This window comes from Tinamus guttatus, unplaced genomic scaffold (genome assembly GCF_059628265.1).
Source record: "Tinamus guttatus ecotype Peru unplaced genomic scaffold, ASM5962826v1 Tinamus_guttatus_pri_ptg000282l, whole genome shotgun sequence".
Classification (NCBI taxonomy): domain Eukaryota; kingdom Metazoa; phylum Chordata; class Aves; order Tinamiformes; family Tinamidae; genus Tinamus; species Tinamus guttatus.
In genome coordinates, this window is record NW_028288816.1 from 481429 (window position 1) to 503428 (window position 22000).

The 22000-nt window shown below is 54.2% G+C and overlaps 2 protein-coding genes and 1 pseudogene across 2 annotated transcripts; 2 read left to right on the top strand and 1 right to left on the bottom strand.

Moving 5' to 3' along the window:
• LOC148594213 (antigen WC1.1-like) overlaps window positions 1–22000 on the top strand; it is a 382286-nt pseudogene that overhangs the window by 265498 nt on the left and 94788 nt on the right.
• On the bottom strand, window positions 3547–4506 carry LOC148594219 (olfactory receptor 14A16-like). The gene has a single exon (XM_088527350.1). The coding sequence runs from the start codon at window positions 4504–4506 to the stop codon at window positions 3547–3549; it is 960 nt and encodes a 319-aa protein (XP_088383476.1).
• Window positions 18995–19570, top strand: LOC148594220 (olfactory receptor 14C36-like). Its single transcript, XM_088527351.1, has one exon. The coding sequence runs from the start codon at window positions 18995–18997 to the stop codon at window positions 19568–19570; it is 576 nt and encodes a 191-aa protein (XP_088383477.1).

A 22000-nucleotide genomic window follows, 5' to 3' on the forward strand; every position in this document is an offset into this window, starting at 1 on the left:
GGATATGACCTGGATATTGGTAGTGAGGTCACGGCTGGGCCAGTCCTTGATAGCCCAAAAGCAGGGAGATGGCTCTGAGGGTGACAGTGAGGTCACATCCTTCTTTGTAGACCTGACGCCATCAGGAGGCTCTGGGATGCTTAGGTTTCTTGTGACGTCACCTCTGTCCCTGCTGCTGATAGGTCAGAGCCAGCTGAAGGTTCCAGGGCACATTGTGAGGTCACTTCTGCCAGTGTGCGGGATTGGCCAGCAGCAGGACCAGCACGAGCCAAGGGCCTGTGAGGTCCCGTCAGTGTGAGGAGCTGATCAGAGGACAGGGCTGTGACATGGACTGTGAGGACGTGTCTGTCTGTGTAGAGGACAGGCTGGAAAGGCGCTGGCTGTGCAGGGCTGTCCCCAGAGTGAGTCCTGGAGATGGAGATGGGGAAGGAGCAACAGGCGAATGGCTGCTCCTCATCCATGGACGGGATCACTGGAGCACAGGAGCGCACGAGGGAGGTGAGCGGTGGGGCTGGGGGGAAAGGTGGGCGGCAGGATGGGACCTGCATGGAGAGCACGAGGATGGTGGGGAAGGAGATCTGGGCCAAGATAGCCAGGCTGGAGCTTCTCCAGCAAGGGAACATGTATTCCTGGCCATGGGCATTTCCTCTCACACAAAGCAGCCCAACGGGCACTCTCTCCTGTGCCTGACACTGGTTCAGGAAGAACAAGGAGCCACTGAAGATGTCCATGGGCCTTGACAGCCTTCAGTGCAGCCACCCAGAGGTCCTCATTAGCCCATTGCCTGTTCATCTCATGTGGTGGGATGAAGAGGAGTTCAGGGTAGGAGAGCTAGAAGGGTTTGAGAGCGCAGAGCCTGGAGCAGAGACGTGGCAGGGCCGGGGTGCCTCCCATTTATGCAGCACCCTGGATGTAGACGGGATGGGCTTTCCTGGAGAGAGGAAGACTTGCCCTGGGTAGAGGAAGATTGGGTCAGAGAGCACCTAAGGAACCTCGATACCCACAAACTCATGGGCCCTGATGGGATGCACCCCAGAGTGCTGCCTGAGCAGGCAGAGGTCATAGCTAAGCCGCTCTCCATCATCTTTGAAAGATCCTGGAGAACGGGGGAGATGCTGGAGGACTGGAAGAAGGCCAATGTCACGCCAGTCTTCAAAAAAGGCAAGAAGGAGGACCCAGGCAACTACAGGCCAGTGAGCCTCACCTCCATCCCCGGAAAAGTGATGGAACGGCTCATACTGGCCGTTGTCTCCAAGCACATGGAGGACAAGAAGGTGCTCAAGAGTAGTCAGCATGGATTCACCAAGGGGAAATCTTGCCTGACTAACCTGATAGCCTTCTATGATGAAATGACCGGCTGGATAGATGAGGGCAGAGCGGTGGATGTCATCTATCTCGACTTCACCAAGGCTTTTGACACCGTCCCTCACAACATCCTCCTGGGCAAGCTCCGGAAGTGTGGGATAGATGAGTGGACAGTGAGGGATTAGGAACTGGCTGGATGGCAGGGCCCAGAGAGTGGTGATCAGCGGTGCAGAGTCTAGTTGGAGGCCTGTAGCTAGCGGGGTTCCCCAGGGGTCAGTCCTTGGTCCAGTCCTGTTCAATTTATTCATCAATCACCTGGATGAAGGCACGGAGTGCTCCCTCAGCAAGTTTGCTGATGACACGAAACTGGGAGGAGTAGCCGATACCCCAGAGGGCTGCGCTGCCATCCAGAGGGACCTGGACAGACTGGACAACTGGGCGGTGAAAAACCTCATGCAATTCAACAAGGCCAAGTGCAAGGTCCTGCACCTGGGGAGGAATAACCCCGGACACCAGTACAGGCTGGGGACCAACCTTCTGGAGAGCAGCTCTGCAGAGAAAGACCTGGGTGTCATGGTGGATGATAAGTTGACCATGAGGCAGCAGTGTGCCCTCGTGGCCAAGAAGGCCAATGGGGTCCTGGGGTGCATTAAGAAGAGCATCTCCAGCAGGTCGAGGGAGGTGATCCTGCCCCTCTACTCAGCCCTGGTGAGGCCGCATCTGGAGTATTGTGTCCAGTTCTGGGCTCCACAGTACAAGAGGGATGTGCAGCTGCTGGAGAGAGTCCAGCACAGGGCCACAAGGATGATCAGGGGCCTGGAACATCTGCTCTATGAGAGGCTGAGGGAGCTGGGCCTGTTCAGCCTGGAGAAGAGAAGGCTGAGAGGGGATCTGATCAGTGTATATAAGTACCTCAAGGGAGGGAGTGCAGAGGACGGTGATGGTCTCTTTTCAGTGGTGGCCACCGACAGAACTAGAGGTAATGGCCACAAACTGAAGCACCAAAAGTTCCATAGGAACTTAAGGAAAAAAATTTTAACAGTGAGGGTGCCAGAGCACTGGAACAGGCTGCCCAGAGAGGTTGTGGAGTCTCCTTCTCTGGAGATCTTCAAAACCTGCTTTGATGCAGTCCTGTTCCACAAGCTCTAGGTGACCCTGCGTGTGCAGGGGGTTGGACTAAATGACCTCTAGAGGTCCCTTCCAACCTTAAGCATTCTATGATTCTATGATTCTATGATTGTCTTGGAGTTTGCTGTAGTGCACTAGTATTATCTTGGAGTGAATGTCAGCATTTTTCTCTCCAAGACCCCTTCACATTCAGTTCCAATTCCTTGTCATTTCAGACAATGCCTCCTCTGATTCCGTTGCCTGTTTCCACCATTCCCTCCCCTGTTCTCCCCACAAGACCCTGAGCACACGGTGCTGCTTCACAGAGCAAATGGGCAGTTGAGCACACAGGGGTTAGGAGGCATCTCCACTGTTGCTGTTCTGCTCAGGGAGGGAAGCAGACTCAACCAAAGGGGGTTTGTGGCCTCAATTCCCCCCAAGAGTCTACGGATGTGTCAGGTGCTGGGAGGAACTACGGACATTTCTGAGGGTACTAGCTGTGTCCAGGTACACCTCTGGATCCTGAGGTCTGCCTTGCCCCCAAATACCTGGGTTTAGTGTGTTACCTTTAGGTGCCTCCACCTTGGAGGACCTCTCCCCTTATGAGGCTCTGCTCCTTGCTCTCCTGGCATCTCCAGCTTCCCCTACAGAAAGACAGGAATCTCACACTGTGCTTTAACATGTGGCACAGCTCTGGCCATGTAAATGCAGCACCATTCAACCTCTACACTATACCTGGACACTGATAAGTGCTTCCCATATCCACCCCTTGATCTCTGTAGAGATTGTTACAAGATGATGAGTTTTTGATGCTGAACCCATGGAGCAAGCAGCTCAGCAGGCCCTTCTGGTATGCAGTTTCTTGGGCATATTATTGACACCAGCTTTAAAGGAAGTCTACCCTTCAGGCAGTGCACTGGGCAGAACCTTTTCTATTATATAGGAGTCACTGAGGGAGCCTGTCCTGATACAGCATTCGACACAATTTAATGGACTAGGTGAGCAGTCTCAGACTAAATACCACGAATCCAAGAACTTGTGTAGCAACATGATAAACATTATTACTACTAATGAAAGACACAATAAAAATAACATGACGAAACAGTACTCAATCTGGTTGGGATACAGAAAGAGTCATTTGTGGAGAGATGTGGCAATTTTACCACTGCTGAAAAATGTCAATGAAATCACTTTCCTTAAGGCATTCTTGAGCTCCTTGTTCCTCATGCTGTAGATGAGGGGGTTCAGGGCTGGAGGCACCACTGAGTACAGAACAGCCAGCACCAGATCCAGAGCTGGGGAGGAGATGGAGGAGGGCTTCAGGTAGGCAAAAAATGCAGTGCTGAGAAACAGGAAGACCACAGCCAGGTGTGGGAGGCACATGGAAAAGGCTTTGTGCCGGCCCTGCTCGGAGGGGATCCTCAGCACAGCTCTGATGATCTGCACGTAGGACATCACAATGAAAATGAAACACCCAAAGGATAAACAGCCACTAACCACAAGAAGCCCAGCTTCCCTGAGGTAGGAGTGTGAGCAGGAGAGCTTGAGGATCTGGGGGATCTCACAGAAGAACTGCTCCACCACATTGCCTTGGCAGAGGGGTATGGAAAATGTGTTCCCAGTGTGCAGGAGAGCATTGAGGAAACCACTGGTCCAGGCAGCTGCTGCCATTTTGACACAAGCTCTGCTGTCCAGGAGGGTCCCATAGTGCAGGGGTCTGCAAATGGCAACGTAGCGGTCATAGGCCATGACTGTGAGAAGAGAAAACTCTGCTGAAAACAAGAAGAAGAAAAAAAATATCTGGGCAGCACATTCTGAATAGGAAATGGCCGTGGTGTTCCACAGGGAATTGGCCATGGATTTGGGGACAGTGGAGGAAATGGATCCAAGGTCGAGGAGGGAGAGGTTGAGGAGGAAGAAGTACATGGGGGTGTGGAGGTGGTGGTTGCAGGCTACGGCTGTGATGATGAGGCCGTTGGCCAGGAGGGCAGCCAGGTAGATGGCCAGGAAGAGCGAGAAGTGCAAGAGCTGCAGCTCCCGCGTGTCTGCGAATGGCAGGAGGAGGAACTCGTTGAGGGAGCTGCTGTTGGTCATTAGCTCTTTCAGGCTACTGCAGGACTGTCTGAGTAAAAAGAGTTGTTGAGAAATTAGAACAGATTTCCATGTGCAATTCTTTCTCATAAACCCTCCTCTAACACATGAATTTTATTAACTCCCATCTCAGTCAAACCATCATTGAGGTCCGTGTCTTGAGCTGTGGTTGGTGCTGGGTGAGTTTGCCATGAGGAGACAGAAATCCTCAGCACTGCTACTGCACTCTGAGTAAATGGCTGTGGTTATAGAGGGGCAAACGGGATCACTACAGCATTAATGCAGAGTGAGAAGAGCTGACCTGTTCCCAGCTGCCCTGTGTTCGCACCTCTGATATAGAGGACAATTTCACTGATTTTACTATAGAAAGAAATCACTCGATGGAGTGCAGAGGAATCCAGGTTCAAAGCACCGATCGCCCAACCCAGCGCCCTATCTGAGAGTCCGTGAGGAAGGTCTCAGCCCTCCTCTTCAAGCCGGATGCACATTGGACTTATTCCAGCTGTTCCCATGCACCTGCCCAGCAGCAGTGCTGTGGCCTCAGTACCTAGAGAGCTTCTCCATGGAACCCCTCCAGAAGACTCACCCGTAATGGGGGAGCTGTGCCCCTCTGGAGGGGCAGCTCGCAGCCCAACCAACAAAAATAAAGAGAAAAGGTCTAATTTCTTAAGGATGGGGTGTCCTGAAGAGAGAGTTGGCTCATTTCCAAACCCTCACTGTACATGGCTCCAAGCACCACAGGGCAGAGGGGCATTGGGCACCTCCCACTCAAGGACACATCTGCATGGCAGGACCCACAGGGTTGGTGTCTGGACTGCAGCAGAAACCCCCTGCCCAGAGAGTCCAAGGGAAGCACATGGTGAAACACAGAGCAACACCCTGATTTGTGCCAAGAGAGGCAGGGCCAGGCAGACCTGGGGGAAGGGAGCTCTCAGGGGTGTCTCCTTCACGTCCGTCTGCCAAGGAAATATGGTCTGGATGCTGCAGCTTGCAGAGCGTTGTGCTGGTGGGGAGAGGGGAGGAGGTCCTGGAAATGACAGTTTCCTCAAACCCTCTGGCCATGACTCTGCTGCCTGGGGAGCCATCCCCTGTGGGAGCTGTTCCTGCATCTGCGTGTCTGCCCTCACATGGCCAGAGACTCTCCTAGACCCCATCCCACCCGCTGGGTCCTCAGTTCTGCCCTGCAGACACCTCCTGGAGCCAGGATCCTGCCCAGGGCACCTCCGTGTTTGCAGGTGAGACAAACCTTGCTGAGGCTGGAAAGGGGATGCTGGCTCTGTCTGTAGGCTGGGGGGTGGGTGAAGGCATTTGCTCAGGTCGTGCCACTACTGCTCTTCTCTCAGTGTCACCGTTTATGAGCCTCCAACCTGTGTATAAACCTGACAAATCCATGCCTGTTTCACCCCCACCCAAAGAGAATAAAAGTCAGAGGACAGAGTTGTGACAATTCCCTCTCTATCAGGTGTTCCCTGCCTCAGTGTTCTTGATGAAAAGTCACCTCTGGTATGTCCCCAAGGCAGAAAATAGAGCATCCTCTTGATGGGAGGCTCCAGCTACCCTGCTGGGGGTTTCTCTTCTAACCCAGAGCTTCTCCCCACAGCACCATGGGGAGCTCCCCAAGCCAGCTGAGTACTGACAATTACAGGTGGCAGAGTCCCTGCCCTGGGCACACAGCACCATGGAGCACAGGGACACTGCTGTGCACACCCCAGCTTCACACCCTGCAGCCATCCCCAGGAGAAGAGAGCAGCATGTCCTGTCCCTGTGTTGGAGCGGCAGGAATGCTGCTCTGAAGCATCTCCCCGTTCTCTGCACAGGAGAAAGCAAGAGAATCCATGCCGATCTGTAATGGCATGGATTGGGGTCAGAAGACCCCTCCAGGAACCTCAGTAGCATTGCCCTGCAGACAGAGACTCACCGTGTCAAAGGATGTGATGATTTCTCCGCCAGTTCTCCTCTGTGCTCCCGCTCCACACTGCCGTTCCCCTCTCGCTGCCTTCTCTCCTCTCCTGTCCGCAGCAGCAGGCAGTGCCCGCAGCCCTGCTGCTCTTGGCACAGGAGCTGCTCCTGCACTCGGCTGTCTCTGGGCAGTGCTGCCAGGCTGCCACGAGCTGCCTCCGTCCCAGGAGCCTGGCCCTGCTCAGGAGCAGAGGCCCAGCTGAACTCATCAATTTCTCTGTCCCTTGTGCCCCCTCCTCCTGGGAAATGATTGTTAAGTAAACTAAAATAATCACTTGTTGTCCTTTCCAACTGAGTGGAGAAAGAATGATTCCCAGCTTGCCATCTATTTCATCAGAGGATGACTATCCATGCAAGTTAAAAAGGTCCCACTCTGGAAGTCCCTAGTTAGTAAGACTCTAATAGGCAGGACACTGAAACAGGGGCAAGAAGGGGACTCATTGATTCAGATGAGTCAATGTGGGCATCACATGCTGGTTCAGAAGTCACTGATCTGGGATGGGTTTCACATTGCTCCCCTGAATACACAGAAGCTGGGATTCTGCTTCCCCATGCTGAAGTGTGCACAGCACTGACATCTCCATGGGAGATCCTTCTCTAAGCTCCCCTTGTAATCACTGCTGATGGAGGGTGGGAGTCAGCTGGCAACACACAAACACCTGGGGACAGTTGAAGAGACAGTGGAGGTACCAAAAACCTGCCCATGTCTGTTTGCTCTTAAGAGGCAAATCTCAGACCCACATTCTCATGGAGCTCCAGGACAAGACCAGGTGGGGAATGTCCTTGGCCATCTCAAATGACCCCAGGTGCCTTCCACTACTATGTGAGCACCATGCAGTATAAAGCAGAGACCCAGGCAGATCATCACAGTGCAAAAAGTTAATATAATTCAGGGCAGGCATATCATTCAGTGACATCAGAATAGGCTGGCTGGGCCAAGACAGATGCCTGCGTTGTCCAGCATAACCAAATGCCTCCTCTATCATGGGATCTATGAGAAGCCATGTCCCTTTGGAGCTGGAGCTGGGCAAGCACCCCAGGACCTCTCGGGTTCGCTACCAGTGCCAAAACAACTGGATCCCACCACTGCCTTTAGGCCAATCCATCCCTCCTACCGCCACGCGTGCTCCCTAAATGGGAGAGGCACATCACACCAAGGTGTCTGCTCTGGTCTCTGCTCCCTTAACAGCTTCTCGCTTTTATCAAACAGAACCTCCTTTCACCCTGGATGATATGACTGGGCTAATGATGGCCTCAGGATGGCTGGATCTTAGACGGCTCCAGCCCAAGAACACCTTCAATGATGCCTTCTCCTGCTTGGAGATTGGCCCAACTCTCTCACACGCCCCAAGGTGCTAGAAATCAGCTCAGGCAACAAAGCCCTCTCCTGCCATTTCCTCACAGTCACACTATGTTTCTCCCTGGCTTTGGGCACTGCAGGCTTTGCTCTCTTAGTGGGAACCTTCTTTCACCATTGCATTGACATCTTCTCTCCATGCCAGCATTTCTCTGCTCTCAAGTGGGGCCATTGGACACACGGTGTCCTTGGCTCTTGGTAATACGGTCTACCATGACCAATCTGTCTTCTGTGCCACATCCTGATGTTTTGCATCACAAATATATGGAAATGCCTGTAGCCTGGCAGGAGAGCTTGAGGATTTTGGGGATTTCACAAAACTACTGTCCGTAGAGCTGTCTCTACAGAAAGAAAGCATGAAAGTGTTAGCAGTATGGACCAGGGCATTGAGAAACCCAGAGGCCCAGGCAGCTGCTGCCATTTCAACACAAGTTCTGCTGCTCAGGAGGATCCCGTAGTACAGGGGTCTGAAGATGGCCTCAAAGTGGTCTGAGCCATGACTGTGTGAAGAAAACATTCTCTTGAACTCAAGAAGACAGAGACCTGTGCAGCACATCCCAGGTAGGAAATGGCCCTGGTGTCTCTAATCACTAGAGAGAGATGGTAGGAGTCAGTAATAACACCTTGTAATGCCTGAGGGGCTGGGGCGGTCCAGGGCAAATGCAAGGGTCTGCAAGTTCTCTTGGAACCATCGTGAGAGATGGACATCCTTCCCAAGCACCAGCTGTGGACATAGGGGCAAGGAGGGTATCCTTGACCACCTGAAATGGAACCAGACATCTGCATTTAGGGCATGGGAGCTCAAATCAGAGCAAAGCAAAGTGACACACACACATCCCTGCACAGCAGGCACCTAAGTTCAGTCCAAGGTCTCTAGAGCTGTGCCAGGTGCCTGGTGTGCCCATTACAGCCAGCCATGGCTGGCAAATACAGCACAGCACCTCCAGGAAAGCCATGACCTCCTGGATTGGGTGCAGAGGCCAGGAACTCTGAGGCCTCTCAAGGTGGTCCAGGGCCTATGGACCAGCAACTGAGCACCAACACATGAAAGGAGGAATCAGTAATGGGAGACACATGACACTGGGGTCTCTTTTCATGAACCTATGTTCTTAAAGGGTGATGGGTCTCCTCTTCCTGAACCTTCCTGTCCATGGTGATCCTGACAGTGAGCATGCTACTGATGTCCTCAATGTGGCCACATGAAAGGCTGTCCTCATCCAGAAGGAACAGGAATTTCCTCAGCAGCAACTTGCCCTTCCTGGACATCCTCTTTACCTCTGTCACATGCTCCCAGGTACTTTAGAGTCCCCTGGGGCAGCAACCCCATCTCCTGTTGGGGCTGCCTGACCCAGCTGGGCTGGCCTAGAACGTTCCCAGGAGAGGAGGAATGTCACTGCAGTTAACTGTGCCAGGGAAGCACAGGGGAACACAGCAGTGTGCTTCTGGGAGCCATCCTGCCTTGTCCTTCAGGCTAGTCCAGTGTGACAGACACAAGTGTGCTCACCTAGAACACCTGCACATGCACAGCCATGGTCCCTACGGCACCGGCATGGCCTTTGGGTGCCTGGCACCCCTTGGTTATCCGCTTTTCCATGCTTGGTGGCCTGCTGGGGCCAGGAAAGGTGCTGCTGGTGCTGTCAATGGGCAGAGTGGGCGAAGGCACTTTTGGAGCTTCCTCACAACCTGCTGATTTCCCTGTTGGCCTTGGAGTCTTCAGTGAATGCCCTTAGAGTGGCCTTTGCTCTGGCACAGAAATGCACAGAACTGGCCTCCAGCAGTAGCAGCTCTGCACATCTGGGCATGCACTGATACAAGAAGGAGAAACATGTCCGAAGGATTCAGGTTTTAATTCTGCATTTCGGGTACCATAATTCATATTGCTTTCATATACCCTCATACCAGCTTAAGACAAGCAAGAAATGGAGAGGATGAAGAGCAAAGGGTCTTTTTTTTTCCTTTTTTTTTTTCTTTTCTTTTCTTTTTGTTATTTTTAGGAAGAGCTGGAGGAGGACCTTGAGCTGGGCCTACAGCAACACTGCATGATGTCACATTTTATTTAGAAGGAGACTGTTCCCATCTGCCCACCTGATGGTCATCAACCAGTTGGCCAAGCTGGTGAGGAGAGCCTTAAATTGAGAATGACTCAGAGAAGAAGACTAGAGCAAGAGTGAGGAAGTGATGGGCTGGGATGGAAGGGAAAGGTGTAGGTAAGGTGGACAAAGGAAACCCCGGAGAGTACAGCAAGATGCAGGGAACTCTGCCTAGGGACAGATAGAGAGCCAGTCAGGATTGTAGGGGTGAGGATTAACGGGCAGACCAACAGTGATGGCCATGTGTGGATCTCTGCTATGGAGCGCCTGAAGAAGTGCAGCCTCTGCAAGGCCTGGGGAGTGCAGAGCTGGAGGGAAGAACATTCATCCTGTTCCCCTCATAGCAGTTCCCAGGCAGGCTCAGAAGCTGGGATCAGGACTTGGAGGTAGCAACATGGTGATGGAGATGGTCAGGACATCATGATGGAGTCCCTATGGTCTCCACCAAGGCATCGTGATGGAGTCCCTATGGTCTCCACCAAGCAAGGCATCATGATGGGGTCCCCTTGGTCTCCACCAAGACATCATGATGAGGTCCTCATGGCACTCACCAGGGCTTTGTGATGGCAGTGGCATCCTGCTCACAAGACCATTGTGAGGGGGCGGTCCCCATGGTGACCATGCCTTTATTGAGGGAAAAGACCCCAGGCTCCCCACTCTGAGGAGAGCAGCTCGATCAGGAAGGAGCAGCTCCCCTTGGTGCCATTGTCAGGTCCCCACAAGAGGATCCTGAATATGGATGAGAAGCAGCAGGCGAACGCCTGTTCCCAGCCCACAGACGGGCTCTCAGGCTTGCAGGAGAGCAGGAGCGAGGTGGGCAGTGGGGCTGAAGGGAGAGGCAGGCAGCAGGGATGGGACTGACACAGAGAGCACAAGGGTGGTTTGGAAGGGAAGTTGGGGTGAGGTAGCCAGGCGAGCCAGCGAGCAGCTCTGGACTGAGCTCAGCCAGGCTGTGTGCAGTCACGAGCCTCCCTTGGACACAGGGCTGAGGTTTCTTGTGCTTCAGGGGCCACTTGTATCCATGCACCTCCATCACAGGCCTCCTTCTCCCCACAGGTGGGCGAGCAGCTCAAGGACCAGAGCCTGGAGGCAGCGGTGCCGAACCAGGACTTGGTGCTAAGCACATCCTCAGAGTGCCAAGGGGGAGAGCTGCAGCTTTCCCAAGTGGAAGTGCCACCCGCCAAGGTGTGCCAGGAAGAAAGAGCCTCTTCTGCCCCGCAGGATGTCCAGCAGTGCGTGCCGGCAGCCAAGGAGGGTTCCCGGGAGGCTGAACTCCCCAGCCTGCCCTTCGCAGAGGCACCACACGGCTCTGCAGAAGACATGGCTGCTGCCGGCTCACCCGGTGAAACGGCCTCACTGGAGGCCACGTGCTCATCCCTGCTCGAGACTGCTGGCTTTGTGGACAGCATCTTTGCAGAGATTGCGGTGGAGCTGAGGGCAGAGAGCCGGAAGGCTGCCCCACCACACCGAGCAGGGACAGGACAGGGCCCAAAGCAGCAACCTGTGGGCATCGTCTGCCACCTGGGAGCAGAGCCGCTGCGTGTGCACCCGGACAACACCGCGCGCTGCCTGTCCGTGCTCAGCATCCGCACGGAGCCGCTGGAGGAGCTCGAGAGCAGCTGCCTGGCGCGCACCGGGCAGAGCTTGGCCCAGCTGCGAGAAGGCACCTTCCTGAGGAAGCAGCAGAGCCTGGAGGAGAGCGAGGACGAGGAAGAGGAGGGCGAGGGGACACGTTTCTCCCTGACAGCCTCGGGATCGCTCAATGTCCGACCCAAACAAGTGAGCACAAGGGAGGGCTGGGGCAGCCATAAACCCACCGGTGCTGGGACAAGCTGCTGCGCTGCATTGTGACATCCCAGTTGTCCCTGTGCTCAGGAGGCCATTCTAGGTGGGAAATGAAGCTCTGTTCACAAACCTCCCTCTCTCCTCTAGCTCCTCGCCAGAAACTCCTTCTATGACTTGTGGAACCCGAAGATCACACAAGTGGAGCTCCTCAAAGACGCAAGGTGCAAGTGGGAGGTGCTGGAGCGGCTCTATGTCCATGCTCCCAAGAAGGAGTGGCAGATGAGAAGTGGGAAGAAGGACCTGGGAGCAGAGCAGGATGAGGGCCAGACTGATGAGGAAGAGGAAGATGCTGAAGAGGTTTTGCAAGGCCAGGAGGTGGAGGGAAGCATCTCCTTGCCATGGGTCAGACCCAGCCTCCGCAGCCAGTTCACAGACAGGGAGATGGCTGACCAGAAGGTGCCCCCTGTGAGTGACAGCCCCACTCCAGAGCAATCACTGCCTGAGGACATGGCACCAGCGGCTCCTCCCCCGGCTGCAGGCCCTGCTCCCCAGGTGAGCAAGCAGCGCCTCCCCTGCACCCACCATCCCAGGGAGCTGCTCTGTGAGCTGGGTCTGGGGGGAGCAGAGGGGGTGCCCAGAGCTGCCCAATCCCTTGGGACCCCTCTGCCCATGGCATCCCACTGTCACCCCCAGGCATTTTCCCTCTGCCATGTCTCCATGGGGAGATGCCGGCTCCTCTCCGTTTCCCAGTGCCAAAGGCACAAGGATGAAGTCTGCTCCAGCCCACGTCACATTCAGCCCTGGGGTCTGGATGTCGAGCGAGGAGGGAAGGGGCAGCCCCAGCAGCAGCCCCCTCCACACCAGGGCACGAGCCCCCTTGTGCCACACATGCCCCTGGCTGCCTCCGTTCCCCCTGCCCAGCCCTGCTGCTACGGCCCCACAAGGAGCCTTGTCCCATTGCCGTGCCAGCCGCAGGTCCCTTCCCTTGGGACGTGCAGCCATGGGCAGCCTCCTCTGATCCAAACCCTTTGCCATTGTGCAGCCTGGGGCACTGGGACCCTCAGCAGGGCCAGCTGATGGCTGACGGGTGTGTGTTCTTGCTCTGCCCATGCAGGTGGCCCTGGAGGCCCAAGAGGAGGAGGAGAAGCCCTCCTCCTGCAGCCCCACACCCGATGTTGAGCCAGGTACGTACCCGAATGGAGAGCCCCGCTGGGGACAGTGGCCTGTCCTGGCACAGGGGGTGGCACCGAGGCCGGCAGCAGGAACCGCTCGGGAGTTGTTGTGCCGAGGACAGAACCCCTCGGGAAGCCCTTGGCGGCAGGGACAGGCAGGTGCAGCCCTGCGCCCGTGCAGCCCATTGCCCACAGCTCTGCTTCCCACCGCAGGCATCGCTGCCCTCCCGCACGTCGCGGCTCCCCGGCGATGGCGCTCACGGCTCAGGACGGCGCTTCGGGCTCTGCGCAGAGCGTTCTGCTGCCGCTGCATCACGGGGCAGCGAGAGGAGCAGGGAGCGAATGCATGTGCCAGACAGGTCCCCTGAGATGGGGGATGGAGCAGAGCCGAGAGACAGAGCGACAGACGCTGTGTCCTGGGGGCTACGGAGATGCTGCCCTGTTGTGTCCTACAGCACCCATGTGCCCAGAGAAACAATATTTGCCAACATCACCAACAGCCATCGCCTGCTTCGAATAAACTGCTTTGGTAGCTTTTTCTCCCCGTGTCAACTGGTGTCAGAAAATCTCCAGGGAGACAAGTGGGGCTGGGGGGCCATAAGGCCATGGGGTGACTCTTAACTCTGCACTGGTCTTGGTGGTTGGGGTGGGCAGCAGACCCAGTGAAATGGGGCTCCCCGTCACTGATACTGCTGGCACGTGTCTGTGGTTCTCAGAGTGGTTCTCACTGGTTCTCAGAGTGACGCCAGGGCTCTTGCAATAGCAGCAGATTAGGTGAAATACCACCTGGGGAGTGTTCCTCAGAGGCAGAAATTTTCAGCATTTCTACTGGGAATCTTGAGAAAAATGGATTCACAGTCACCTTGTGCAGAGTGAGGACAGCTCACCTGCCTGCTAGCCTTGATTCTGACATCATGTGCCCACATCTCTTTGAACTTCATGATGATCACCCTAAATAAGTTCCCCCCAAAAGAACCCAGCCCTTCCTAAGAGCAGACCAGTCCAGTTTCAAACCCTCCCATCTCCAACTTCTCTCCCTTTCTCAGGGCACTTGAGGGAGGTCTCCAAGCTCCACTTCTAGCCAAGAACATGCAGGGCTCTTTTCAGCTACCCATATGCACTTTCCAAACAGTATTTTTCATACTCTCAGTCTTGTAACAGGTGACAGGAAAATATTGGAATTAAAATTACAACTTGGAGAGGCCCCAGCATCTCTGAGGGAGCTGCCTGGGCCTGGCAGCTCTCACAGAAACCTCGGGAGACCAGAGCCCATCAGAGCTGCAGAGGGAGGCTGAGCAGAGAGGATGAGGGCACCTGCAATGGCACCAGCTGTCCAGGACTCCATGACTGCATCCCACACCAGTTCTTCTCAGTTCCACCTGAGATTACCTCTCTATTCCACGTACTCCAAGATACATATCTGTATGTATTGCACAGACCACTTGGGATATCTGAATGCAGATCCTGGCAAGAGCTGAGGAAGCTTCAGGCCTGAACCTCAGTGTCCATCAGGCAGCAGGCTCCAAGCTCCCTTTTGTTGGGGGGACATTCCTTCTGTCTCCTGCTAAAGCATTTGTACCTGTTCTCCAAGGAGAAATTGCTTGGATAGAGAGTCACAGACCTCTAATGTCTTTCAGTACTACCTAGACCATAAAAGCAGGTGGACCCATGAAGGACAGAGACCCAGTTCGGACCCTGTAGGAAAATCACACAAGATCCCTCCTGTTGGACAGGGAGAAGAATTACTGCAGACAAAGAGCCTGGCAATCACAGATTATTAATGGTGCTGCTCTCGTTACAGCATGCTCACTCAGGCACTGGATTCATTTAGCAGCCTAAAAGATCTTGCTGGTCTCCCCGGTCCAATGGTAGCTGGCTGCAAGTCTCTACTCCTTGTCCATTGTTGCCAGAGAAGATCATGCTCACAGCAGCACAAATTCATGGTGCTGAGTGCTCCATCTCCCTCCTCTTGATTAAGGAGCTGCCTTTCTCCAGGGCTGCAGAGCTCCGCAGGTGTCAGCCCCTCCATGGGGCACCCTCAGCAAACCCTCTCGTCCCCGCCGCTGCTGCTGGCCCCTCACTGCTCTGGCAGCAGCGACCTCAGCGCCAGCACCCGCCGTGAGCCTCCTGCTGGCCCAGCAGCTCCTCGGGCAGGGGGACCTCGCTCGCACACAGCCCAGCGTGGGCTGCTGCCGCCGCGGGCTGCAGGGACACCAGGTTCCTCGGCAGAGCCGCCCCGGCCAGGAAGGGGCTGCTGACGTCACAACCAGCTGCGCGGCCTGGCCTATCAGGGGCTACGGCAGCAGTGACGTCACCAGCCGACGCCCACGCGTCAGCACAGAGCCAGCCCTGCAGAGAGCAGGGGCCTCCCGGCAGCGTCCCCGCAATGGCCTCCGTGTCCCTGCCCGCTGCTCAGACACCCCTGGCCTCACAGGCAGCGCCTGCTGCTGCCCCGGCAGCTCCGCGCACACAAGGGACCTCCCCGCGTGTCTGCACCAGACCCCGCTGCCGGCCGCGCTGCTGCTGGGACAGGAGCGGCCTCAGAGCCCGTCCCCAGCCATGGGCCAGCGCTGGCCTCGCAGCTGCTCTGCCAGCAGGGACCTCCCAAGGAACTGCCCAGCCAGGCGCCTCTTGCTGGCCTGCCCGGGACTCAGCAAAGAGCAGAGCTCACGGTCACCCTCACAGACATGGATGGACCTGCTAATGCCTGGTGCTGTCCAGTCAGGAGCACAGACAATGTGACCCCCCTCCCAAGCAGGAGCAGTGCCATGTGCCTGCTGCTGGCCTCCCAGGTGCTTACAAACATTGGCTTGACCATCATCTGACTAGATGATCTCCAAACGTCCCTTGCAACCAGAGAAAGGTGCCTTCTCTCACTCAAGCTGCCTTGGAGATTGCTTATGAGCCAGCAATGTCCCCTTCACACCAAGAAGGCCAGTGGTCTTCTGGGGTGTAGTAGGAAGACTGTTGTCAGGAGGACAAGGGAGGTCATCCTGCCTTTCTACTAAGTCCTGGGGAGGCCACCCCTTGAGTCCTGTGTCCAGTGCTGGGCTCCGCAGTACAAGAGGGACATGAAGCTACTGGAGAGAGCCCAGTATATGTCTATCTATGTCTAAAGTTGATCAGGGAGCTGGAGCATCTCTCCTATGAGGAGAAGGTGAGAGAACTGAGCCTGTTTTACCCTGGAGAAGAGAAGGCTGAGGGGGGATCTTGTCAGGGTGTGAAAATACCTGAAGGGAGGATGCCAAGAGCAGAAGAGGATGGCCCAGACTCTTTTCAGTGGTGACTAGTGATGACACAAGACGCAACAGACACAAATTGAAGCGCAGCACATTCTGCCTGAATTTGAGGAAAAGCATCTTGACTGTGAAGGTGACAGAGCAGTGGCATGGATTGCCCAGAAAGGTTGTGGAGTCTCCTTCTCTGCAGATATTCCAGACCTGCCTGGACAGAATCCTGTGCAACGTGCTGTAGGTGAAACTGCTTGACCAAAGGGGTTGAACTAGATAATCTGCAAAGCTCCTTCCAACCTCAACCATTCTGTGATTCTATAAATTGTCTCCACTGGAATAGATCAGCTTTATGAGCTGTAGGGATCTGCCTGTCCCTCAGCTTTATTGTGAGTGCTGCTCTAGTAGGATAGAAGGCATCCAGGGTCATTAGAGATGACCAAGGAAATTCCTGACCTGGCCTCCCACTGAAGCTCTATCTCCAGTGATTCCATTAGGACCTTTAGGCCAGGAGCTTGCAAGCAGACCATGTGCATGCTTAGCCTGGTAAGGGGGAATCCCACCTGCCATGTATTTGTGGAGTTCATGAGTTAGCTGAATCCTTCTCCAAACCTGGCTCTTCTGAACAGACATGTGCAGTACCAATAAGCCATCTAAATAAGTCATCCGAATCATATATGCACCATGTTTCAACAAGCTCCCTTCTTATCCCTGTCTGGGTGTACTGCCTAGTTTAGAGATGTGAATCAGGACTTCCCAAGGGACATTTCTAACTTTGGTAGATAATCATTGTCTGATGAAATAAATGACAATGTTGGAATCTGTATCCCTGTACTCTTTAGAGAAGGAAAACAGGTTACTTGAGGGAACATATCCCAGAGGGAGGAATCCCAAGGGACAGAGTAATTCATGGATTCAGCTGGGCTGCAGCTCGTGGCAACCTGTCAGCACTGCCCAGAGACAGCCGAGTGCAGGAGCAGCTCCTGTGCCAAGAGCAGCAGGGCTGCGGGCACTGCCTGCTGCTGCAGACAGCAGAGGAGAGAGGACAGAGAGGTGAAAGGCAGCGTGGAGTGGGAGGATAGAGGAGAGCTCATGGTGGGAGCTATCGTTGACATGGTAAGTCACCTGCTGCAGGGTAACGTTACTGAGGTTTCTGGAGGGGTCTGCAGTACCCATCCCAGCTGATGACTTCTTTTTTTGTGAGGACTGTTCTCCCTGCTTCTACTTTGCATACGAGGAGATGCTTCAGAACAGAAATTCCCTGTCCCAGCATCACAAGGTCAGGGCATCATGGCTGCTTCTTCTGGAACTGGTGCAAGACAGTGAAGGCCATGTGGGCACATAGGTTCTTCAGAGCACTGTTCTTCAGAGCAGTGTCCATGCGCCCCAGGGTGCTGTGTGCCCGGGGCAGTGATTCTGTGAGGATCAGCACTCAGCCTGCCAGGGCGCTGCAGGGAGAAGCTCTGGGTGGGTGGAGAGATCCCCCCTGGGCAGGTTCATTCTCCTGCTGAGAGGCTGCTGTGTGGGGTCAGGGCTGCTCACAGCTCAGCCTCACCCACACCACATATCTGGAAGGGGCTTTTCAAGAGGACACTCTTGGGAAGCTTCTATGAAAGGGAAGAGAATATCCAGAGGCTAGGATTTTGTTTTGTATCTTTGACAAGGCATCAAATGAATGGGACATTTTAGCTTTAGATGCCTGAAGGAGAGTTCTGCAGTGCTGCTCTGAGGGATCAATAGGTCTGCGAGGACCCCAGAATATTCCTTCAACTGCCTTTTCACCTGTGGGCAGCAGCAATATCCCCTTTGCTCTCCTCATTCTCATTGTGCTTAGTCTCACTCTGCTCTCAAGGGGAAGGGCTCCAGGGCATTTCTGACCTCCTCTGCAGTCGGATTTCCAGAACAGCAGAGCTGCCTCTCTCCTGCCATGTGCCCATTTCCCATTGCAAGGCACAGGGTCTGAGAACCACTGCCCTGGGAGCCCACACTGTCTGGGAGGTGCAACCTGGGGACGGTGCTGCTCTGTCTCTCTGTCCTCCCTTGGCAGCAGTCACAGTGTTTCTCCTCGTTTCCCTGCCTCTCCTTTCTGCTCTTGTCCTGGCAGTCAGCTGGGGCTTCAGCTACAAATTCAGATACTCACCCTGAGGTCCTGCCATGGAGGTGTCTGAAGAGGGGCAATGTGCCCAGGGTGCTGGGCCGCGTCATTGGAGGGGCTGCAAAGGGGTTGACTCTCCCTTTAGGAGACCCTGTGACTGTCAGGACACGAGACTGTCTCTGTTGTCCTGCTGGGGTTGTGAGGTGCCCTCCAGGGCAGGATTCAGTGCACAGAGTCTTTGCCATGCCAGGAGCAGTGTCCTGTTCTCTCCATCACATATCCACCTTGAACTTAGAGGGAGATCAGAGTTAAATGAGTGCGAAGAAGTAATTACTGAGAGTTCTGACAGGGTTGAGAAGGATTTCTATGAAAAATAGAAAGTTTATTTCAGAGAAAATTCTTCTAAGCTATTAATGCCTTTTCTTCCCTACACAGTTTTCCTGAGCCCAATAGAACAGATGTCCAACAGCAGCTCCCTCAATGAGTTCCTCCTCCTGCTGTTCTCAGACACACGGGAGCTGCAGCTCTTGCACTTCTCACTCTTCCTGGCCATCCACCTGGCTGCCCTCCTGGCCAACGGCCTCATCATCACAGCCGTAGCCTGTGACCACCGCCTCCACACCCCCATGTACTTCTTCCTCCTCAACCTCTCCATCCTTGACCTTGGTTCCATCTCCACCACTGTCCCCAAATCCATGCACAATTCCCTGATGGACAGCAGAGCTATTTCCTACTTGGGATGTGTTGGGCAGCTCTTACGTTTTACTATTTTCATGTCGGCAGAGTATTATCTCCTCACAGTCATGGCCTACGATCGCTACATTGCCATCTGCAGACCCCTGCACTATGGGACCATCATGGACAGCAGAGCTTGTGTCAGAATGGCAGCAGCTGCCTGGGCCAGTGGCTTTTTCTATGCTCTCCTGCACACTGGGAACACATTCTCAATCCCACTCTGCCAAGGCAATGTGGTGGAGCAGTTCTTCTGTGAGATCCCCCAGATCCTCAAGCTCTCCTGCTCAAATTCCTACCTCAGGGAAGTTGGGCTTCTGGTGGTAAGTGCCTGTTTAGGCTTTGGGTGTTTCACTTTCATTGTGGTGTCCTACGTGCAGATCTTCAGAGCTGTGCTGAGGATCCCCCCTGAGCAGGGCCAGCACAAAGCCTTTTCCATGTGCCTCCCACACCTGGCCGTGGTCTCCCTGTTTCTCAGCACTGCTCTGTTTGCCTGCCTGAAGCCCCCCTCCATCTCCTCCCCATCTCTGGATCTGGTGCTGGCTGTTCTGTACTCAGTAGTACCTCCAGCACTGAACCCCCTCATCTACAGCATGAGGAATAAGGAACTCAAGGATGCCCTAAGGAAACTCATCCAATTGTTTTAACATCAGCAATATCTGTACTGGGAGATTTGGCATCCAGGATATGTGTTGTTTTTTTGATTTATTTCTTCCTTTTGTGCTGTTACATTCCTGCAAAGGAAAATAAACTTTGTGTTTCATGCCATTTGTCCTGAAGAATCTCTCATGTAAATCTGACTCTTAGCCATGTTCAATTCCAGCTGAGTCTGTCTCCCATCGTGACAAGACAAGTTGCTGGAGGGGCTGCAGGCCCAGGGCTCTGGGGCTGTTCTGGGCAGTAGGGTGGGTATGGAGGGACTGCAGGCAGACAGGGAGGGGACCTGCTGGGCACAAGAGCTAGGGAGACAGGGAGTCACTGACCTCATTATGGGGCCTCCTGCCCCTTGTCCTTGCGCTTGCCCTGACTGATGCTGTGGACATGGCTGAGCTGGGTCCTGACCTGGTCTTGTCACCATTCTGCACAGATGACTTCCCATCTCCAGCTCGACTCAGCCCTCCTAATAGTTTGGAAAGTCTTGGCAAGGGAAGCTGGAACTGAGCAGGTCCCAGAGAGGGCTCTAGATACAAAAGCGGTCTGTATGTACAGGGCAGAAAATTTCCTGACAAACAGTTTAAAGGCGTGAGGAGAGCTTCAGATTCAGGGTGCCTACCCAGGAAGGCTGCATGCAGAGTCTTAGGTGCATGAAGCAAGAGCAGCCACATTGGTCTGAGCTTACAATGCCCAGGATGCAGGCAGGGCCAGTAGTGCTGGGATCTATGGACAGAAGACGCCATCCTCCAGTGCCCAAACAAGAGGAGCAGGGCAGGTTTTTGGATGGTAACGGGGGTCAGGCGGAGTCCGCAGTGGCCAGATAACACTGGAGGGCTCTAACCAGCCCTGCTCTGTGTAGGAGGTTGGACTGGAAAACTCCAGGGGTCCCTTCCCACAGAAAATTCTCTGCAACTTCACGATTTCTTACTCCTTAGCCACAGATCCAGAAGCACTGGAAGCTCACTCTGCGTTGGAAGCCCAAGAAGGTCCTGCTGCTCCTACCTTGAGCAGGTATCCACCCAACACATAGGGTTCATCTGGCCACAGAGGCATCGCCTATCCAATGTCCTGGCCAACACAGGCGATGGCAGGGTCTGTTCCTCTCATCACCGCTGCTGCTGTGCCCACATCAAATCCTCCTGCTGGCAGATGATCTCAAGGCCCAAGGTAGCTCCAGCTCCTCCAGGGCTGCACTGGAGCCATTCAGGATTGGGCTGAGGTGGGTCTGGCACCACCAGGTGGGTGGGAGAGGGCAGCCCCCTCTGCAACGCTGGGGCTGGTGCTGGGGCTGGGCACAGCTTTTCCCTGGGAGCTCCAGGGAGGGAGGTCGTGCAAGCCTGGCCTTTTCCTCTCCCTTGGGATATGGGGACCTGCAGGGGGATGGAGCTGGCCAGGGACCACCCCACAGCTGGATGAGAACTCTGGTGTGGGACAGTACAAATGGGATTCCCATTAACCTGTCTTTACAATACGCTCGTTGCCACCACACTGAGCATCCCCAGTTGCCAGAAAGGAATACGATGAAAACAGCTCCAGACCCCTTTTTTATTTCTTTGTTACATTTCAATTTTTATACCCTGTATTGAGCTGAGCCACGTCCACACACCCCCTACCCAATGCACGCTGGTCTGGCTCACTCAGGGAGACATTCACTCTCTTTTGATTAATATGGTCAAAGGCATTTGTGCAATCACTTGATCCACTCAGCTGCAAGATGGTCAACTGCTCCACTCAAGTGGTCTTGCAGCTCATCTAAAACAAGGGCCACCCTACAGGCCCACCCTTCAGCTTTCCTTGCAAGAACTGTGGTCCATCACACCCTATCTTCTTCCCAGAATCTCCTTCCATTGCAGGAATTTATTGGTCACTTGTGAAGGAAATTTATATTATACTCTAGTTTTACAGGAAACAACGTGCAAGGCGGTGTGCCCTGTGAGCAGGATATCTCAGCTGACCTTCCACAGCTCCGCTCTTCTTATAAAACAGAAGTGCTGCAAAGAAAGTAGTCTAATCCAGCCAGAGGCACAAAGGTTGTGCAAAGGTTACACTAGAAGCGCAAGATCAGCCCCAATGGCCCATTTCAGGTCTGCACAGAACTAACGCACACTGTAACATGGCAAAGGGATTGGTGGAACCAAGAATCATGAATGGATCTGATTCCTCATGTAAAATAATGCATATGTAAAAATTTACCCCTGCTTAGAAGTTAGACAGAAAAATGCTCAGGATCCTTCTTGTGCTCCTAGCCAAGAGGCAGCTTCTTCCTAGTAATCATATGTAGCAACTAAGAAATATGATTCCTTCTACTTAAAAAGTGCTCTGGGGCCTAAAGAAGGAAACCTCTGACCTGTCCCAGATTGTCTTACATGTGACTTGGACAACAAGAGCAACCCCCAGGAGAAATCCATATTGAGGCTAACCAA